General features: G+C 47.5%; 1 protein-coding gene across 4 annotated transcripts in view; it reads left to right on the forward strand.

Annotated features, from left to right (window-relative positions):
- The window catches only part of LOC142922835 (disintegrin and metalloproteinase domain-containing protein 28-like), a 94878-nt gene that overhangs the window by 29578 nt on the left and 41739 nt on the right, over nt 1–23561 (forward strand). For 3 of the 4 annotated variants that reach the window (XR_012940379.1, XM_076063752.1, XM_076063753.1), the window contains exon 1: nt 1–18895. This exon is cut by the window's left edge and continues 17263 nt beyond it. The exons of the other annotated variant lie outside the window; for it this stretch is intronic. Coding sequence is in view for 2 of the 3 variants with exons in the window: in XM_076063752.1 (XP_075919867.1) it covers nt 16084–18895 (2812 nt within the window). In the remaining variant the exon portion in view is untranslated. The remainder of the gene's footprint in view (nt 18896–23561) is intronic. 4 annotated transcript variants of the gene reach the window in all.

Here is a 23561-nt window from a genome sequence, read left to right on the forward strand (position 1 = left end):
CACGTGGGGTCATCAGTGTCAGAGACTCTGGGGAGAAGGTGAGAATCACTCATTCATTAACTCATTCACTCACTCACTCACACACTCACTCATACACTCACTCATACACTCACTCATACACTCACTCACTCATACACCCACTCATGGGGGAACCTGTCCCAACACGTGGGGTCATCAGTGTCAGAGACTCTGGGGAGAAGGTGAGGACTCACTCATTCATTCACTCATACACTCATTCACTCACTCATTCACTCACTCATACACTCATACACTCACTCATACACTCATACACTCACTCATTCACTCATACACTCACTCATACACTCACTCAGCCACTCACTCACTCATACACTCACTCATGGGGGATCCTGTCCCAACACGTGGGGTCATCAGTGTCAGAGACTCTGGGGAGAAGGTGAGGACTCACTCATTCATTCACTCATACACTCATTCACTCACTCATTCACTCACTCATACACTCATACACTCACTCATACACTCATACACTCACTCATTCACTCATACACTCACTCATACACTCACTCAGCCACTCACTCACTCATACACTCACTCATGGGGGATCCTGTCCCAACACGTGGGGTCATCAGTGTCAGAGACTCTGGGGAGACGGTGAGAATCACTCATTCATTAACTCATTCACTCACTCATTCACTCACTCACTCATACACTCACTCACTCATTCACTCAGCCATTCACTCAGCCATTCACTCACTCACTCATACACTCATACACTCACTCATGGGGGATCCTGTCCCAACACGTGGGGTCATCAGTGTCAGAGACTCTGGGGAGACGGTGAGAATCACTCATTCATTAACTCATTCACTCACTCATTCACTCACTCATTCACTCACTCACTCATACATTCACTCATTAACTCATTCACTCACTCATTCACTCAGCCATTCACTCATACACTCACTCATGGGGGATCCTGTCCCAACACGTGGGGTCATCAGTGTCAGAGACTCTGGGGAGACGGTGAGAATCACTCATTCATTAACTCATTCACTCACTCATTCACTCACTCACTCATACACTCACTCACTCATTCACTCAGCCATTCACTCAGCCATTCACTCACTCACTCATACACTCATACACTCACTCATGGGGGATCCTGTCCCAACACGTGGGGTCATCAGTGTCAGAGACTCTGGGGAGACGGTGGGGACTCATTCATTCATTCATTCACTCATTCACTCAGCCATTCACTCATACACTCACTCATACACTCATACACTCACTTAGCCATTCACTCATACACTCACTCACTCACTCATACACTCACTCATGGGGGATCCTGTCCCAACACGTGGGGTCATCAGTGTCAGAGACTCTGGGGAGAAGGTGGGGACTCATTCACTCATTCATTCATTCACTCATTCATTCATTCACTCAGCCATTCACTCACTCATACACTCACTCACTCACTCATACACTCACTCATGGGGGATCCTGTCCCAACACGTGGGGTCATCAGTGTCAGAGACTCTGGGGAGAAGGTGAGAATCACTCATTCATTAACTCATTCACTCACTCACTCACACACTCACTCATACACTCACTCATACACTCACTCATACACTCACTCACTCATACACCCACTCATGGGGGAACCTGTCCCAACACGTGGGGTCATCAGTGTCAGAGACTCTGGGGAGAAGGTGAGGACTCACTCATTCATTCACTCATACACTCATTCACTCACTCATTCACTCACTCATACACTCATACACTCACTCATACACTCATACACTCACTCATTCACTCATACACTCACTCATACACTCACTCAGCCACTCACTCACTCATACACTCACTCATGGGGGATCCTGTCCCAACACGTGGGGTCATCAGTGTCAGAGACTCTGGGGAGAAGGTGAGGACTCACTCATTCATTCACTCATACACTCATTCACTCACTCATTCACTCACTCATACACTCATACACTCACTCATACACTCATACACTCACTCATTCACTCATACACTCACTCATACACTCACTCAGCCACTCACTCACTCATACACTCACTCATGGGGGATCCTGTCCCAACACGTGGGGTCATCAGTGTCAGAGACTCTGGGGAGAAGGTGGGGACTCATTCACTCATTCATTCATTCATTCACTCACTCAGCCACTCATACACTCACTGACACACTCACTCATACACTCACTCACTCATACACTCACTCATACACTCATACACTCACTCACTCATACACTCACTCATGGGGGATCCTGTCCCAACACGTGGGGTCATCAGTGTCAGAGACTCTGGGGAGAAGGTGGGGAATCACTCATTCATTAACTCATTCACTCACTCATTCACTCAGCCATTCACTCAGACACTCACTCATACACTCATACACTCACTCATACACTCACTCAGCCACTCACTCACTCATACACTCACTCACTCATGGGGGATCCTGTCCCAACACGTGGGGTCATCAGTGTCAGAGACTCTGGGGAGAAGGTGAGAATCACTCATTCACTCATTCATTCATTCACTCATTCACTCAGCCATTCACTCATTCATACACTCACTCATTCATTCACTCATACACTCACTCAGCCACTCACTCATGGGGGATCCTGTCCCAACACGTGGGGTCATCAGTGTCAGAGACTCTGGGGAGACGGTGGGGACTCATTCACTCATTAATTCATTCACTCATTCACTCAGCCATTCACTCATACACTCACTCACTCACTCATGGGGGATCCTGTCCCAACACGTGGGGTCATCAGTGTCAGAGACTCTGGGGAGACGGTGGGGAATCACTCATTCATTCACTCATTCACTCACTCACTCATTCACTCACTCACTCATTCACTCAGCCATTCACTCATACACTCACTCACTCACACACTCACTCATACACTCATACACTCACTCATACACTCATACACCCACTCATGGGGGATCCTGTCCCAACACGTGGGGTCATCAGTGTCAGAGACTCTGGGGAGAAGGTGGGGAATCACTCATTCATTCATTCACTCATTCATTCATTCACTCAGCCATTCACTCACTCACTCACACACTCACTCATACACCCACTCATACACTCACTCATACACTCACTCACTCACTCATGGGGGATCCTGTCCCAACACGTGGGGTCATCAGTGTCAGAGACTCTGGGGAGAAGGTGAGAATCACTCATTCATTAACTCATTCACTCACTCATTCATTAACTCATTCACTCACTCATTCACTCACTCACTCATACACTCACTCACTCATTCACTCACTCACTCATACACTCACTCATACACTCACTCACACACTCATGGGGGATCCTGTCCCAACACGTGGGGTCATCAGTGTCAGAGACTCTGGGGAGAAGGTGAGAATCACTCATTCATTAACTCATTCACTCACTCATTCATTAACTCATTCACTCACTCATTCACTCACTCACTCATACACTCACTCACTCATTCACTCACTCACTCATACACTCACTCATACACTCACTCACTCATACACTCACTCACTCATGGGGGATCCTGTCCCAACACGTGGGGTCATCAGTGTCAGAGACTCTGGGGAGAAGGTGAGGACTCACTCATTCATTCACTCATACACTCAGCCACTCACTCATACACTCACTCACTCATACACTCACTCATACACTCACTCATACACTCACTCACTCATACACTCACTCACTCATACACTCACTCATACACTCACTCACACACTCACTCATACACTCACTCATACACTCACTCATACACTCACTCACACACTCATGGGGGAACCTGTCCCAACACGTGGGGTCATCAGTGTCAGAGACTCTGGGGAGACGGTGGGGACTCATTCACTCATTCATTCATTCACTCATACACTCACTCATTCACTCAGCCATTCACTCATACACTCACTCATACACTCACTCACTCATACACTCACTCACTCATACACTCACTCATGGGGGATCCTGTCCCAACACGTGGGGTCATCAGTGTCAGAGACTCTGGGGAGAAGGTGGGGAATCACTCATTCATTAACTCATTCACTCACTCATTCACTCAGCCATTCACTCAGACACTCACTCATACACTCATACACTCACTCATACACTCACTCAGCCACTCACTCACTCATACACTCACTCACTCATGGGGGATCCTGTCCCAACACGTGGGGTCATCAGTGTCAGAGACTCTGGGGAGAAGGTGAGAATCACTCATTCACTCATTCATTCATTCACTCATTCACTCAGCCATTCACTCATTCATACACTCACTCATTCATTCACTCATACACTCACTCAGCCACTCACTCATGGGGGATCCTGTCCCAACACGTGGGGTCATCAGTGTCAGAGACTCTGGGGAGACGGTGGGGACTCATTCACTCATTCATTCATTCACTCATTCACTCAGCCATTCACTCATACACTCACTCACTCACTCATGGGGGATCCTGTCCCAACACGTGGGGTCATCAGTGTCAGAGACTCTGGGGAGACGGTGGGGAATCACTCATTAATTCACTCATTCACTCACTCACTCATTCACTCACTCACTCATTCACTCAGCCATTCACTCATACACTCACTCACTCACACACTCACTCATACACCCACTCATGGGGGATCCTGTCCCAACACGTGGGGTCATCAGTGTCAGAGACTCTGGGGAGAAGGTGGGGAATCATTCATTCATTCACTCATTCATTAATTCACTCAGCCATTCACTCACTCACTCACACACTCACTCATACACCCACTCATACACTCACTCATACACTCACTCACTCACTCATGGGGGATCCTGTCCCAACACGTGGGGTCATCAGTGTCAGAGACTCTGGGGAGAAGGTGAGAATCACTCATTCATTAACTCATTCACTCACTCATTCATTAACTCATTCACTCACTCATTCACTCACTCACTCATACACTCACTCACTCATTCACTCACTCACTCATACACTCACTCATACACTCACTCACACACTCATGGGGGATCCTGTCCCAACACGTGGGGTCATCAGTGTCAGAGACTCTGGGGAGAAGGTGAGAATCACTCATTCATTAACTCATTCACTCACTCATTCATTAACTCATTCACTCACTCATTCACTCACTCACTCATACACTCACTCACTCATTCACTCACTCACTCATACACTCACTCATACACTCACTCACTCATACACTCACTCACTCATGGGGGATCCTGTCCCAACACGTGGGGTCATCAGTGTCAGAGACTCTGGGGAGAAGGTGAGGACTCACTCATTCATTCACTCATACACTCAGCCACTCACTCATACACTCACTCACTCATACACTCACTCATACACTCACTCATACACTCACTCACTCATACACTCACTCACTCATACACTCACTCATACACTCACTCACACACTCACTCATACACTCATACACTCACTCATACACTCACTCATACACTCACTCACACACTCATGGGGGAACCTGTCCCAACACGTGGGGTCATCAGTGTCAGAGACTCTGGGGAGACGGTGGGGACTCATTCACTCATTCATTCATTCACTCATACACTCACTCATTCACTCAGCCATTCACTCATACACTCACTCATACACTCACTCACTCATACACTCACTCACTCATACACTCACTCATGGGGGATCCTGTCCCAACACGTGGGGTCATCAGTGTCAGAGACTCTGGGGAGAAGGTGGGGACTCATTCATTCACTCATACACTCACTCATTCACTCACTCATTCACTCAGCCATTCACTCAGCCATTCACTCATACACTCATACACTCACTCATACACTCACTCACTCACACACTCACTCATACACCCACTCATGGGGGATCCTGTCCCAACCCGTGGGGTCATCAGTGTCAGAGACTCTGGGGAGAAGGTGGGGACTCATTCACTAATTCATTCATTCACTCATTCATTCACTCACTCATACACTCACTCACTCATTCACTCACTCACTCATACACTCACTCACTCATGGGGGATCCTGTCCCAACACGTGGGGTCATCAGTGTCAGAGACTCTGGGGAGAAGGTGAGAATCACTCATTCATTAACTCATTCACTCACTCATTCACTCACTCACTCATACACTCACTCACTCATTCACTCACTCACTCATACACTCACTCATACACTCACTCATACACTCACTCATACACTCACTCACTCATACACTCACTCACTCATACACTCACTCATACACTCACTCATACACTCACTCACCCACTCACTCACTCACCCACTCACTCACTCATACACTCACTCACTCATACACTCACTCATACACTCACTCATGGGGGATCCTGTCCCAACACGTGGGGTCATCAGTGTCAGAGACTCTGGGGAGAAGGTGAGAATCACTCATTCATTAACTCATTCACTCATTCACTCACTCATGGGGATCCTGTCCCAACACGTGGGGTCATCAGTGTCAGAGACTCTGGGGAGACGGTGAGGACTCACTCATTCATTCATTCATTCACTCATACACTCAGCCATTCACTCATACACTCACTCACTCATACACTCACTCATACACTCACTCATGGGGGATCCTGTCCCAACACGTGGGGTCATCAGTGTCAGAGACTCTGGGGAGAAGGTGAGGACTCATTCACTCATTCATTAACTCATTCACTCACTCATGGGGGATCCTGTCCCAACACGTGGGGTCATCAGTGTCAGAGACTCTGGGGAGACGGTGAGGACTCACTCATTCATTCATTCATTCACTCATACACTCAGCCATTCACTCATACACTCACTCACTCATACACTCACTCATACACTCACTCATGGGGGATCCTGTCCCAACACGTGGGGTCATCAGTGTCAGAGACTCTGGGGAGAAGGTGGGGAATCACTCATTCATTAACTCATTCACTCACTCATTCACTCACTCACTCATACACTCACTCATACACTCATACACTCACTCATACACTCACTCACTCATACACTCACTCATACACTCATACACTCACTCATGGGGGATCCTGTCCCAACACGTGGGGTCATCAGTGTCAGAGACTCTGGGGAGAAGGTGGGGACTCATTCACTCATTCATTCATTCACTCATTCATTCATTCACTCAGCCATTCACTCACTCATACACTCACTCATACACTTACTCATACACTCATACACTCACTCATTCACTCACTCATACACTCACTCACTCATACACTCACTCATACACTCACTCACTCATACACTCACTCATACACTCACTCATGGGGGATCCTGTCCCAACACGTGGGGTCATCAGTGTCAGAGACTCTGGGGAGACGGTGAGGACTCACTCATTCATTCATTCATACACTCATTCACTCACTCATACACTCACTCATACACTCACTCATACACTCAGCCATTCACTCATACACTCACTCACTCATACACTCACTCATACACTCACTCACTCACTCATACACTCACTCACTCATACACTCACTCAGCCACTCACTCACTCATGGGGGATCCTGTCCCAACACGTGGGGTCATCAGTGTCAGAGACTCTGGGGAGACGGTGGGGAATCACTCACTCATTCATTCACTCATTCACTCACTCATACACTCACTCATACACTCACTCACTCATACACTCACTCATGGGGGATCCTGTCCCAACACGTGGGGTCATCAGTGTCAGAGACTCTGGGGAGAAGGTGGGGACTCATTCACTCATTCATTCATTCACTCATTCACTCACTCACTCATACACTCACTCACTCACTCATGGGGGATCCTGTCCCAACACGTGGGGTCATCAGTGTCAGAGACTCTGGGGAGAAGGTGGGGACTCATTCATTAACTCATTCACTCACTCATTCACTCACTCACTCATACACTCACTCACTCACTCATTCACTCAGCCATTCACTCAGCCATTCACTCATACACTCACTCATACACTCACTCACTCACTCATGGGGGATCCTGTCCCAACACGTGGGGTCATCAGTGTCAGAGACTCTGGGGAGAAGGTGGGGACTCATTCACTCATTCATTCATTCACTCATTCACTCAGCCATTCACTCATACACTCACTCATACACTCACTCATACACTCACTCATACACTTACTCATACACTCACTCACTCATACACTCACTCATACACTCACTCATACACTCACTCATACACTCACTCACTCATACACTCACTCACTCATACACTCACTCACACACTCATGGGGGATCCTGTCCCAACACGTGGGGTCATCAGTGTCAGAGACTCTGGGGAGAAGGTGGGGACTCATTCATTAACTCATTCACTCACTCATTCACTCACTCACTCATACACTCACTCACTCATTCACTCAGCCATTCACTCAGCCATTCACTCATACACTCACTCATACACTCACTCACTCACTCATGGGGGATCCTGTCCCAACACGTGGGGTCATCAGTGTCAGAGACTCTGGGGAGAAGGTGGGGACTCATTCACTCATTCATTCATTCATTCACTCATTCACTCAGCCATTCACTCATACACTCACTCACTCATACACTCACTCACTCATGGGGGATCCTGTCCCAACACGTGGGGTCATCAGTGTCAGAGACTCTGGGGAGAAGGTGGGGACTCATTCACTCATTCATTCATTCACTCATTCACTCAGCCATTCACTCATACACTCACTCATACACTCATACACTCACTCATACACTCACTCAGCCACTCACTCACTCATGGGGGATCCTGTCCCAACACGTGGGGTCATCAGTGTCAGAGACTCTGGGGAGAAGGTGAGAATCACTCATTCATTAACTCATTCACTCATTCACTCACTCATGGGGGATCCTGTCCCAACACGTGGGGTCATCAGTGTCAGAGACTCTGGGGAGACGGTGAGGACTCACTCATTCATTCATTCATTCACTCATACACTCAGCCATTCACTCATACACTCACTCACTCATACACTCACTCATACACTCACTCATGGGGGATCCTGTCCCAACACGTGGGGTCATCAGTGTCAGAGACTCTGGGGAGAAGGTGAGGACTCATTCACTCATTCATTAACTCATTCACTCACTCATGGGGGATCCTGTCCCAACACGTGGGGTCATCAGTGTCAGAGACTCTGGGGAGACGGTGAGGACTCACTCATTCATTCATTCATTCACTCATACACTCAGCCATTCACTCATACACTCACTCACTCATACACTCACTCATACACTCACTCATGGGGGATCCTGTCCCAACACGTGGGGTCATCAGTGTCAGAGACTCTGGGGAGAAGGTGGGGAATCACTCATTCATTAACTCATTCACTCACTCATTCACTCACTCACTCATACACTCATTCATACACTCATACACTCACTCATACACTCACTCACTCATACACTCACTCATACACTCATACACTCACTCATGGGGGATCCTGTCCCAACACGTGGGGTCATCAGTGTCAGAGACTCTGGGGAGAAGGTGGGGACTCATTCACTCATTCATTCATTCACTCATTCATTCATTCACTCAGCCATTCACTCACTCATACACTCACTCATACACTTACTCATACACTCATACACTCACTCATGGGGGATCCTGTCCCAACACGTGGGGTCATCAGTGTCAGAGACTCTGGGGAGAAGGTGGGGAATCATTCATTCACTCATACACTCACTCATTCACTCACTCATACACTCACTCACTCATACACTCACTCATACACTCACTCACTCATACACTCACTCATACACTCACTCATGGGGGATCCTGTCCCAACACGTGGGGTCATCAGTGTCAGAGACTCTGGGGAGACGTTGAGGACTCACTCATTCATTCATTCATACACTCATTCACTCACTCATACACTCACTCATACACTCACTCATACACTCAGCCATTCACTCATACACTCACTCACTCATACACTCACTCATACACTCACTCACTCACTCATACACTCACTCACTCATACACTCACTCAGCCACTCACTCACTCATGGGGGATCCTGTCCCAACACGTGGGGTCATCAGTGTCAGAGACTCTGGGGAGACGGTGGGGAATCACTCACTCATTCATTCACTCATTCACTCACTCATACACTCACTCATACACTCACTCACTCATACACTCACTCATGGGGGATCCTGTCCCAACACGTGGGGTCATCAGTGTCAGAGACTCTGGGGAGAAGGTGGGGACTCATTCACTCATTCATTCATTCACTCATTCACTCACTCACTCATACACTCACTCACTCACTCATGGGGGATCCTGTCCCAACACGTGGGGTCATCAGTGTCAGAGACTCTGGGGAGAAGGTGGGGACTCATTCATTAACTCATTCACTCACTCATTCACTCACTCATACACTCACTCACTCATTCACTCAGCCATTCACTCAGCCATTCACTCATACACTCACTCATACACTCACTCACTCACTCATGGGGGATCCTGTCCCAACACGTGGGGTCATCAGTGTCAGAGACTCTGGGGAGAAGGTGGGGACTCATTCACTCATTCATTCATTCACTCATTCACTCAGCCATTCACTCATACACTCACTCATACACTCACTCATACACTCACTCATACACTTACTCATACACTCACTCACTCATACACTCACTCATACACTCACTCATACACTCACTCATACACTCACTCACTCATACACTCACTCACTCATACACTCACTCACACACTCATGGGGGATCCTGTCCCAACACGTGGGGTCATCAGTGTCAGAGACTCTGGGGAGAAGGTGGGGACTCATTCATTAACTCATTCACTCACTCATTCACTCACTCACTCATACACTCACTCACTCATTCACTCAGCCATTCACTCAGCCATTCACTCATACACTCACTCATACACTCACTCACTCACTCATGGGGGATCCTGTCCCAACACGTGTGGTCATCAGTGTCAGAGACTCTGGGGAGAAGGTGGGGACTCATTCACTCATTCATTCATTCATTCACTCATTCACTCAGCCATTCACTCATACACTCACTCACTCATACACTCACTCACTCATGGGGGATCCTGTCCCAACACGTGGGGTCATCAGTGTCAGAGACTCTGGGGAGAAGGTGAGAATCACTCACTCACTCATTCACTCAGCCATTCACTCAGCCATTCACTCATACACTCACTCATACACTCACTCACTCATACACTCACTCATACACTCACTCATGGGGGATCCTGTCCCAACACGTGGGGTCATCAGTGTCAGAGACTCTGGGGAGACGGTGGGGAATCACTCATTCATTCACTCACTCACTCATACACTCACTCATACACTCACTCACTCATACACTCACTCATACACTCACTCACTCATACACTCACTCACTCATACACTCACTCATACACTCACTCATACACTCACTCACTCATACACTCACTCACTCATACACTCACTCATACACTCACTCATGGGGGATCCTGTCCCAACACGTGGGGTCATCAGTGTCAGAGACTCTGGGGAGAAGGTGGGGAATCACTCATTCATTCACTCACTCACTCATACACTCACTCATACACTCACTCACTCATACACTCACTCATACACTCACTCACTCATACACTCATACACTCACTCACTCATACACTCACTCACTCATACACTCACTCATACACTCACTCAGCCACTCACTCACTCATGGGGGATCCTGTCCCAACACGTGGGGTCATCAGTGTCAGAGACTCTGGGGAGAAGGTGAGAATCACTCATTCATTAACTCATTCACTCACTCATTCACTCACTCACTCATACACTCACTCACTCATTCACTCACTCACTCATACACTCACTCATACACTCACTCACTCATACACTCACTCATACACTCACTCATACACTCACTCATACACTCAGACACTCACTCACTCATACACTCACTCATACACTCACTCACTCACTCATACACTCACTCATACACTCATACACTCACTCATGGGGGATCCTGTCCCAACACGTGGGGTCATCAGTGTCAGAGACTCTGGGGAGAAGGTGGGGGATCACTCACTCATTCATTCACTCATTCACTCACTCATAAACTCACTCATTCATACACTCACTCACTCATTCACTCACTCACTCATACACTCACTCATACACTCACTCACTCATACACTCACTCATACACTCACTCATACACTCACTCATACACTCAGACACTCACTCACTCATACACTCACTCATACACTCACTCACTCACTCATACACTCACTCATACACTCATACACTCACTCATGGGGGATCCTGTCCCAACACGTGGGGTCATCAGTGTCAGAGACTCTGGGGAGAAGGTGGGGAATCACTCACTCATTCATTCACTCATTCACTCACTCATACACTCACTCATTCATACACTCACTCACTCATACACTCACTCATACACTCATACACTCACTCATGGGGGATCCTGTCCCAACACGTGGGGTCATCAGTGTCAGAGACTCTGGGGAGACGGTGAGGACTCACTCATTCATTAACTCATTCACTCACTCATTCACTCACTCACTCATACACTCACTCATACACTCACTCATACACTCACTCATACACTCACTCATGGGGGATCCTGTCCCAACACGTGGGGTCATCAGTGTCAGAGACTCTGGGGAGAAGGTGGGGACTCATTCACTCATTCATTCATTCACTCATTCATTCACTCAGCCATTCACTCATACATTCACTCATACACTCACTCACACACTCACTCACTCATACACTCACTCACTCATGGGGGAACCTGTCCCAACACGTGGGGTCATCAGTGTCAGAGACTCTGGGGAGAAGGTGGGGAATCACTCATTCATTCATTCATTCACTCATTCACTCAGCCATTCACTCATACACTCACTCATACACTCACTCATTCACTCAGCCATTCACTCAGCCATTCACTCAGCCATTCACTCATACACTCACTCATACACTCAGACACTCACTCACTCATACACTCACTCATACACTCACTCATACACTCACTCATACACTCACTCACATACTCATGGGGGATCCTGTCCCAACACGTGGGGTCATCAGTGTCAGAGACTCTGGGGAGAAGGTGAGGAATCACTCATTCATTCATTCATTCACTCAGCCATTCACTCATACACTCACTCATACACTCACTCACTTACTCATACACTCACTCACTCATACACTCACTCATACACTCACTCACTCATACACTCACTCACTCATACACTCACTCATACACTCAGACACTCACTCACACACTCATACACTCACTCATTCACTCACTCACTCATACACTCACTCATACACTCACTCACTCATACACTCACTCATACACTCACTCATACACTCACTCATGGGGGAACCTGTCCCAACACGTGGGGTCATCAGTGTCAGAGACTCTGGGGAGAAGGTGGGGAATCACTCACTCATTCATTCACTCATACACTCACTCATACACTCACTCACTCACTCATACACTCACTAATACACTCACTCACTCATTCACTCACTCATACACTCACTCATACACTCACTCATACACTCACTCATACACTCACTCAGTCACTCATGGGGGATCCTGTCCCAACACGTGGGGTCATCAGTGTCAGAGACTCTGGGGAGACGGTGAGAATCACTCACTCACTCATTCACTCAGCCATTCACTCAGCCATTCACTCATACACTCACTCATGCACTCAGACACTCACTCACACACTCATTCACTCACTCATACACTCAGCCATTCACTTAGCCATTCACTCACTCACTCATTCACTCACTCATACACTCACTCATGGGGGATCCTGTCCCAACACGTGGGGTCATCAGTGTCAGAGACTCTGGGGAGAAGGTGGGGACTCATTCACTCATTCATTCATTCACTCATTCACTCACTCATACACTCACTCATACACTCACTCATACACTCACTCACTCATACACTCATACACTCACTCATACACTCACTCACTCATACACTCACTCACTCATACACTCACTCACACACTCATGGGGGATCCTGTCCCAACACGTGGGGTCATCAGTGTCAGAGACTCTGGGGAGAAGGTGGGGACTCATTCACTCATTCATTCATTCACTCATTCACTCACTCATACACTCACTCATACACTCACTCATACACTCACTCACTCATACACTCATACACTCACTCATACACTCACTCACTCATACACTCACTCACTCATACACTCACTCACACACTCATGGGGGATCCTGTCCCAACACGTGGGGTCATCAGTGTCAGAGACTCTGGGGAGAAGGTGGGGACTCACTCATTCATTCATTCATTCACTCATTCACTCATCCATTCACTCATACACTCACTCATACACTCACTCATTCACTCAGCCATTCACTCAGCCATTCACTCAGCCATTCACTCATACACTCACTCATACACTCAGACACTCACTCACACACTCATACACTCACTCATACACTCACTCATACACTCACTCATACACTCACTCATACACTCACTCACTCATTCACTCACTCACTCATTCACTCAGCCACTCACTCATACACTCACTCACTCATACACTCACTCATACACTCACTCATACACTCAGACACTCACTCACACACTCACTCATACACTCACTCATACACTCACACACTCACTCATTCACTCACTCACTCATACACTCACTCATACACTCACTCATACACTCACTCATGGGGGATCCTGTCCCAACACGTGGGGTCATCAGTGTCAGAGACTCTGGGGAGAAGGTGAGAATCACTCACTCATACACTCACTCATACACTCAGCCATTCACTTAGCCATTCACTCATACACTCATACACTCACTCATACACTCACTCATACACTCACTCATACACTCACTCACTCATACACTCACTCATACACTCACTCATGGGGGATCCTGTCCCAACACGTGGGGTCATCAGTGTCAGAGACTCTGGGGAGAAGGTGGGGAATCACTCACTCATTCATTCACTCATACACTCACTCATACACTCAGACACTCACTCACACACTCATTCACTCACTCATACACTCACTCATTCACTCACTCATACACTCACTCATACACTCACTCACTCATACACTCACTCACTCATACACTCACTCACTCATACACTCACTCACTCATACACTCACTCACTCATACACTCACTCACACACTCACTCATACACTCACACACTCACTCACTCATACACTCACTCACTCATACACTCACTCACTCATACACTCACTCACTCACTCATGGGGGATCCTGTCCCAACACGTGGGGTCATCAGTGTCAGAGACTCTGGGGAGAAGGTGGGGAATCACTCACTCATACACTCACTCATACACTCACTCATACACTCACTCACTCATATACTCACTCACTCATACACTCACTCATACACTCACTCATGGGGGAACCTGTCCCAACACGTGGGGTCATCAGTGTCAGAGACTCTGGGGAGAAGGTGGGGACTCATTCACTCATTCATTAATTCACTCATTCACTCAGCCACTCACTCATACACTCACTCACTCATACACTCACTCATACACTCACTCATACACTTACTCATACACTCACTCACTCATACACTCACTCATACACTCACTCATACACTCACTCACTCATACACTCACTCACTCATACACTCACTCATACACTCACTCATACACTCACTCACTCATACACTCACTCACTCATACACTCACTCACTCACTCATGGGGGATCCTGTCCCAACACGTGGGGTCACCAGTGTCAGAGACTCTGGGGAGACGGTGAGAATCACTCACTCATTCACTCATACACTCACTCATTCACTCACTCATTCACTCAGCCATTCACTCAGCCATTCACTCATACACTCACTCATACACTCACTCATACACTCACTCACTCATACACTCACTCATACACTCACTCATACACTCACTCACTCATGGGGGATCCTGTCCCAACACGTGGGGTCATCAGTGTCAGAGACTCTGGGGAGAAGGTGGGGACTCACTCATTCACTCATACACTCACTCATACACTCACTCACTCATACACTCACTGACTCATACACTCACTCATGGGGGATCCTGTCCCAACACGTGGGGTCATCAGTGTCAGAGACTCTGGGGAGAAGGTGAGAATCACTCACTCACTCATTCACTCAGCCATTCACTCAGCCATTCACTCATACACTCACTCATACACTCACTCATTCATTCACTCATACACTCACTCATACACTCAGACACTCACTCACACACTCATTCACTCACTCATACACTCAGCCATTCACTTAGCCATTCACTCACTCACTCATTCACTCACTCATACACTCACTCATGGGGGATCCTGTCCCAACACGTGGGGTCATCAGTGTCAGAGACTCTGGGGAGAAGGTGGGGACTCACTCATTCATTCATTCATGCACTCATTCACTCAGCCATTCACTCATTCACTCACTCATACACTCACTCATACACTCACTCACTCATACACTCACTCACTCATGGGGGATCCTGTCCCAACACGTGGGGTCATCAGTGTCAGAGACTCTGGGGAGAAGGTGGGGAATCACTCATTCATTAACTCATTCACTCAGCCACTCACTCATACACTCACTCACTCATACACTCACTCATACACTCACTCACTCATACACTCACTCATACACTCACTCATACACTCACTCATACACTCACTCATGGGGGATCCTGTCCCAACACGTGGGGTCATCAGTGTCAGAGACTCTGGGGAGACGGTGAGGAATCACTCATTCATTCATTCATTCACTCATTCACTCAGCCATTCACTCATACACTCACTCATACACTCACTCATTCACTCAGCCATTCACTCAGCCATTCACTCATACACTCACTCATACACTCACTCATTCACTCAGCCATTCACTCAGCCATTCACTCAGCCATTCACTCATACACTCACTCATACACTCAGACACTCACTCACTCATACACTCACTCATACACTCACTCATACACTCACTCATACACTCACTCACATACTCATGGGGGATCCTGTCCCAACACGTGGGGTCATCAGTGTCAGAGACTCTGGGGAGAAGGTGAGGAATCACTCATTCATTCATTCATTCACTCACTCATTCACTCAGCCATTCACTCATACACTCACTCATACACTCACTCACTTACTCATACACTCACTCACTCATACACTCACTCATACACTCACTCACTCATACACTCACTCACTCATACACTCACTCATACACTCAGACACTCACTCACACACTCATACACTCACTCATACACTCACTCATACACTCACTCATACACTCACTCACTCACTCAGCCACTCATACACTCACTCACACACTCATGGGGGATCCTGTCCCAACACGTGGGGTCATCAGTGTCAGAGACTCTGGGGAGAAGGTGGGGAATCACTCACTCATTCATTCACTCATACACTCACTCATACACTCACTCACTCACTCATACACTCACTAATACACTCACTCACTCATTCACTCACTCATACACTCACTCATACACTCACTCATACACTCACTCATACACTCACTCAGTCACTCATGGGGGATCCTGTCCCAACACGTGGGGTCATCAGTGTCAGAGACTCTGGGGAGACGGTGAGAATCACTCACTCACTCATTCACTCAGCCATTCACTCAGCCATTCACTCATACACTCACTCATACACTCAGACACTCACTCACACACTCATTCACTCACTCATACACTCAGCCATTCACTTAGCCATTCACTCACTCACTCATTCACTCACTCATACACTCACTCATGGGGGATCCTGTCCCAACACGTGGGGTCATCAGTGTCAGAGACTCTGGGGAGAAGGTGGGGACTCATTCACTCATTCATTCATTCACTCATTCACTCACTCATACACTCACTCATACACTCACTCATACACTCACTCACTCATACACTCATACACTCACTCATACACTCACTCACTCATACACTCACTCACTCATACACTCACTCACACACTCATGGGGGATCCTGTCCCAACACGTGGGGTCATCAGTGTCAGAGACTCTGGGGAGAAGGTGGGGACTCATTCACTCATTCATTCATTCACTCATTCACTCACTCATACACTCACTCATACACTCACTCATACACTCACTCACTCATACACTCATACACTCACTCATACACTCACTCACTCATACACTCACTCACTCATACACTCACTCACACACTCATGGGGGATCCTGTCCCAACACGTGGGGTCATCAGTGTCAGAGACTCTGGGGAGAAGGTGGGGACTCACTCATTCATTCATTCATTCACTCATTCACTCATCCATTCACTCATACACTCACTCATACACTCACTCATTCACTCAGCCATTCACTCAGCCATTCACTCAGCCATTCACTCATACACTCACTCATACACTCAGACACTCACTCACACACTCATACACTCACTCATACACTCACTCATACACTCACTCATACACTCACTCATACACTCACTCACTCATACACTCACTCACTCATACACTCACTCACTCATACACTCACTCACTCATACACTCACTCACTCATACACTCACTCACACACTCACTCATACACTCACACACTCACTCACTCATACACTCACTCACTCATACACTCACTCACTCATACACTCACTCACTCACTCATGGGGGATCCTGTCCCAACACGTGGGGTCATCAGTGTCAGAGACTCTGGGGAGAAGGTGGGGAATCACTCACTCATACACTCACTCATACACTCACTCATACACTCACTCACTCATATACTCACTCACTCATACACTCACTCATACACTCACTCATGGGGGAACCTGTCCCAACACGTGGGGTCATCAGTGTCAGAGACTCTGGGGAGAAGGTGGGGACTCATTCACTCATTCATTAATTCACTCATTCACTCAGCCACTCACTCATACACTCACTCACTCATACACTCACTCATACACTCACTCATACACTTACTCATACACTCACTCACTCATACACTCACTCATACACTCACTCATACACTCACTCACTCATACACTCACTCACTCATACACTCACTCATACACTCACTCATACACTCACTCACTCATACACTCACTCACTCATACACTCACTCACTCACTCATGGGGGATCCTGTCCCAACACGTGGGGTCACCAGTGTCAGAGACTCTGGGGAGACGGTGAGAATCACTCACTCATTCACTCATACACTCACTCATTCACTCACTCATTCACTCAGCCATTCACTCAGCCATTCACTCATACACTCACTCATACACTCACTCATACACTCACTCACTCATACACTCACTCATACACTCACTCATACACTCACTCACTCATGGGGGATCCTGTCCCAACACGTGGGGTCATCAGTGTCAGAGACTCTGGGGAGAAGGTGGGGACTCACTCATTCACTCATACACTCACTCATACACTCACTCACTCATACACTCACTGACTCATACACTCACTCATGGGGGATCCTGTCCCAACACGTGGGGTCATCAGTGTCAGAGACTCTGGGGAGAAGGTGAGAATCACTCACTCACTCATTCACTCAGCCATTCACTCAGCCATTCACTCATACACTCACTCATACACTCACTCATTCATTCACTCATACACTCACTCATACACTCAGACACTCACTCACACACTCATTCACTCACTCATACACTCAGCCATTCACTTAGCCATTCACTCACTCACTCATTCACTCACTCATACACTCACTCATGGGGGATCCTGTCCCAACACGTGGGGTCATCAGTGTCAGAGACTCTGGGGAGAAGGTGGGGACTCACTCATTCATTCATTCATGCACTCATTCACTCAGCCATTCACTCATTCACTCACTCATACACTCACTCATACACTCACTCACTCATACACTCACTCACTCATGGGGGATCCTGTCCCAACACGTGGGGTCATCAGTGTCAGAGACTCTGGGGAGAAGGTGGGGAATCACTCATTCATTAACTCATTCACTCAGCCACTCACTCATACACTCACTCACTCATACACTCACTCATACACTCACTCACTCATACACTCACTCATACACTCACTCATACACTCACTCATACACTCACTCATGGGGGATCCTGTCCCAACACGTGGGGTCATCAGTGTCAGAGACTCTGGGGAGACGGTGAGGAATCACTCATTCATTCATTCATTCACTCATTCACTCAGCCATTCACTCATACACTCACTCATACACTCACTCATTCACTCAGCCATTCACTCAGCCATTCACTCATACACTCACTCATACACTCACTCATTCACTCAGCCATTCACTCAGCCATTCACTCAGCCATTCACTCATACACTCACTCATACACTCAGACACTCACTCACTCATACACTCACTCATACACTCACTCATACACTCACTCATACACTCACTCACATACTCATGGGGGATCCTGTCCCAACACGTGGGGTCATCAGTGTCAGAGACTCTGGGGAGAAGGTGAGGAATCACTCATTCATTCATTCATTCACTCACTCATTCACTCAGCCATTCACTCATACACTCACTCATACACTCACTCACTTACTCATACACTCACTCACTCATACACTCACTCATACACTCACTCACTCATACACTCACTCACTCATACACTCACTCATACACTCAGACACTCACTCACACACTCATACACTCACTCATACACTCACTCATACACTCACTCATACACTCACTCACTCACTCAGCCACTCATACACTCACTCACACACTCATGGGGGATCCTGTCCCAACACGTGGGGTCATCAGTGTCAGAGACTCTGGGGAGAAGGTGGGGAATCACTCACTCATTCATTCACTCATACACTCACTCATACACTCACTCACTCACTCATACACTCACTAATACACTCACTCACTCATTCACTCACTCATACACTCACTCATACACTCACTCATACACTCACTCATACACTCACTCAGTCACTCATGGGGGATCCTGTCCCAACACGTGGGGTCATCAGTGTCAGAGACTCTGGGGAGACGGTGAGAATCACTCACTCACTCATTCACTCAGCCATTCACTCAGCCATTCACTCATACACTCACTCATACACTCAGACACTCACTCACACACTCATTCACTCACTCATACACTCAGCCATTCACTTAGCCATTCACTCACTCACTCATTCACTCACTCATACACTCACTCATGGGGGATCCTGTCCCAACACGTGGGGTCATCAGTGTCAGAGACTCTGGGGAGAAGGTGGGGACTCATTCACTCATTCATTCATTCACTCATTCACTCACTCATACACTCACTCATACACTCACTCATACACTCACTCACTCATACACTCATACACTCACTCATACACTCACTCACTCATACACTCACTCACTCATACACTCACTCACACACTCATGGGGGATCCTGTCCCAACACGTGGGGTCATCAGTGTCAGAGACTCTGGGGAGAAGGTGGGGACTCATTCACTCATTCATTCATTCACTCATTCACTCACTCATACACTCACTCATACACTCACTCATACACTCACTCACTCATACACTCATACACTCACTCATACACTCACTCACTCATACACTCACTCACTCATACACTCACTCACACACTCATGGGGGATCCTGTCCCAACACGTGGGGTCATCAGTGTCAGAGACTCTGGGGAGAAGGTGGGGACTCACTCATTCATTCATTCATTCACTCATTCACTCATCCATTCACTCATACACTCACTCATACACTCACTCATTCACTCAGCCATTCACTCAGCCATTCACTCAGCCATTCACTCATACACTCACTCATACACTCAGACACTCACTCACACACTCATACACTCACTCATACACTCACTCATACACTCACTCATACACTCACTCATACACTCACTCATTCACTCACTCACTCACACACTCACTCATACACTCACTCATACACTCACTCATTCACTCACTCATTCACTCACTCACTCACACACTCACTCATACACTCACTCATACACTCACTCATACACTCACTCATGGGGGATCCTGTCCCAACACGTGGGGTCATCAGTGTCAGAGACTCTGGGGAGAAGGTGAGAATCACTCACTCATACACTCACTCATACACTCAGCCATTCACTTAGCCATTCACTCATACACTCATACACTCACTCATACACTCACTCATACACTCACTCATACACTCACTCACTCATACACTCACTCATACACTCACTCATGGGGGATCCTGTCCCAACACGTGGGGTCATCAGTGTCAGAGACTCTGGGGAGAAGGTGGGGAATCACTCACTCATTCATTCACTCATACACTCACTCATACACTCAGACACTCACTCACACACTCATTCACTCACTCATACACTCACTCATTCACTCACTCATACACTCACTCATACACTCACTCACTCATACACTCACTCACTCATACACTCACTCACTCATACACTCACTCACTCATACACTCACTCACTCATACACTCACTCACACACTCACTCATACACTCACACACTCACTCACTCATACACTCACTCACTCATACACTCACTCACTCATACACTCACTCACTCACCCATGGGGGATCCTGTCCCAACACGTGGGGTCATCAGTGTCAGAGACTCTGGGGAGAAGGTGGGGAATCACTCACTCATACACTCACTCATACACTCACTCATACACTCACTCACTCATATACTCACTCACTCATACACTCACTCATACACTCACTCATGGGGGATCCTGTCCCAACACGTGGGGTCATCAGTGTCAGAGACTCTGGGGAGAAGGTGGGGACTCATTCATTCATTCATACACTCACTCACTCACTCATACACTCACTCACTCACTCAGCCACTCACTCACTCATGGGGGATCCTGTCCCAACACGTGGGGTCACCAGTGTCAGAGACTCTGGGGAGACGGTGAGAATCACTCACTCATTCACTCATACACTCACTCATTCACTCACTCATTCACTCAGCCATTCACTCAGCCATTCACTCATACACTCACTCATACACTCACTCATACACTCACTCACTCATACACTCACTCATACACTCACTCATACACTCACTCACTCATGGGGGATCCTGTCCCAACACGTGGGGTCATCAGTGTCAGAGACTCTGGGGAGAAGGTGGGGACTCACTCATTCACTCATACACTCACTCATACACTCACTCACTCATACACTCACTGACTCATACACTCACTCATGGGGGATCCTGTCCCAACACGTGGGGTCATCAGTGTCAGAGACTCTGGGGAGAAGGTGAGAATCACTCACTCACTCATTCACTCAGCCATTCACTCAGCCATTCACTCATACACTCACTCATACACTCACTCATTCATTCACTCATACACTCACTCATACACTCAGACACTCACTCACACACTCATTCACTCACTCATACACTCAGCCATTCACTTAGCCATTCACTCACTCACTCATTCACTCACTCATACACTCACTCATGGGGGATCCTGTCCCAACACGTGGGGTCATCAGTG

This window comes from Petromyzon marinus, unplaced genomic scaffold (genome assembly GCF_048934315.1).
Source record: "Petromyzon marinus isolate PM22_M1 ecotype Great Lakes invasive population unplaced genomic scaffold, UKy_Petmar_22M1.pri1.0 PM_Scaffold_182, whole genome shotgun sequence".
NCBI classification, from domain to species: Eukaryota; Metazoa; Chordata; class Hyperoartia; order Petromyzontiformes; family Petromyzontidae; genus Petromyzon; species Petromyzon marinus.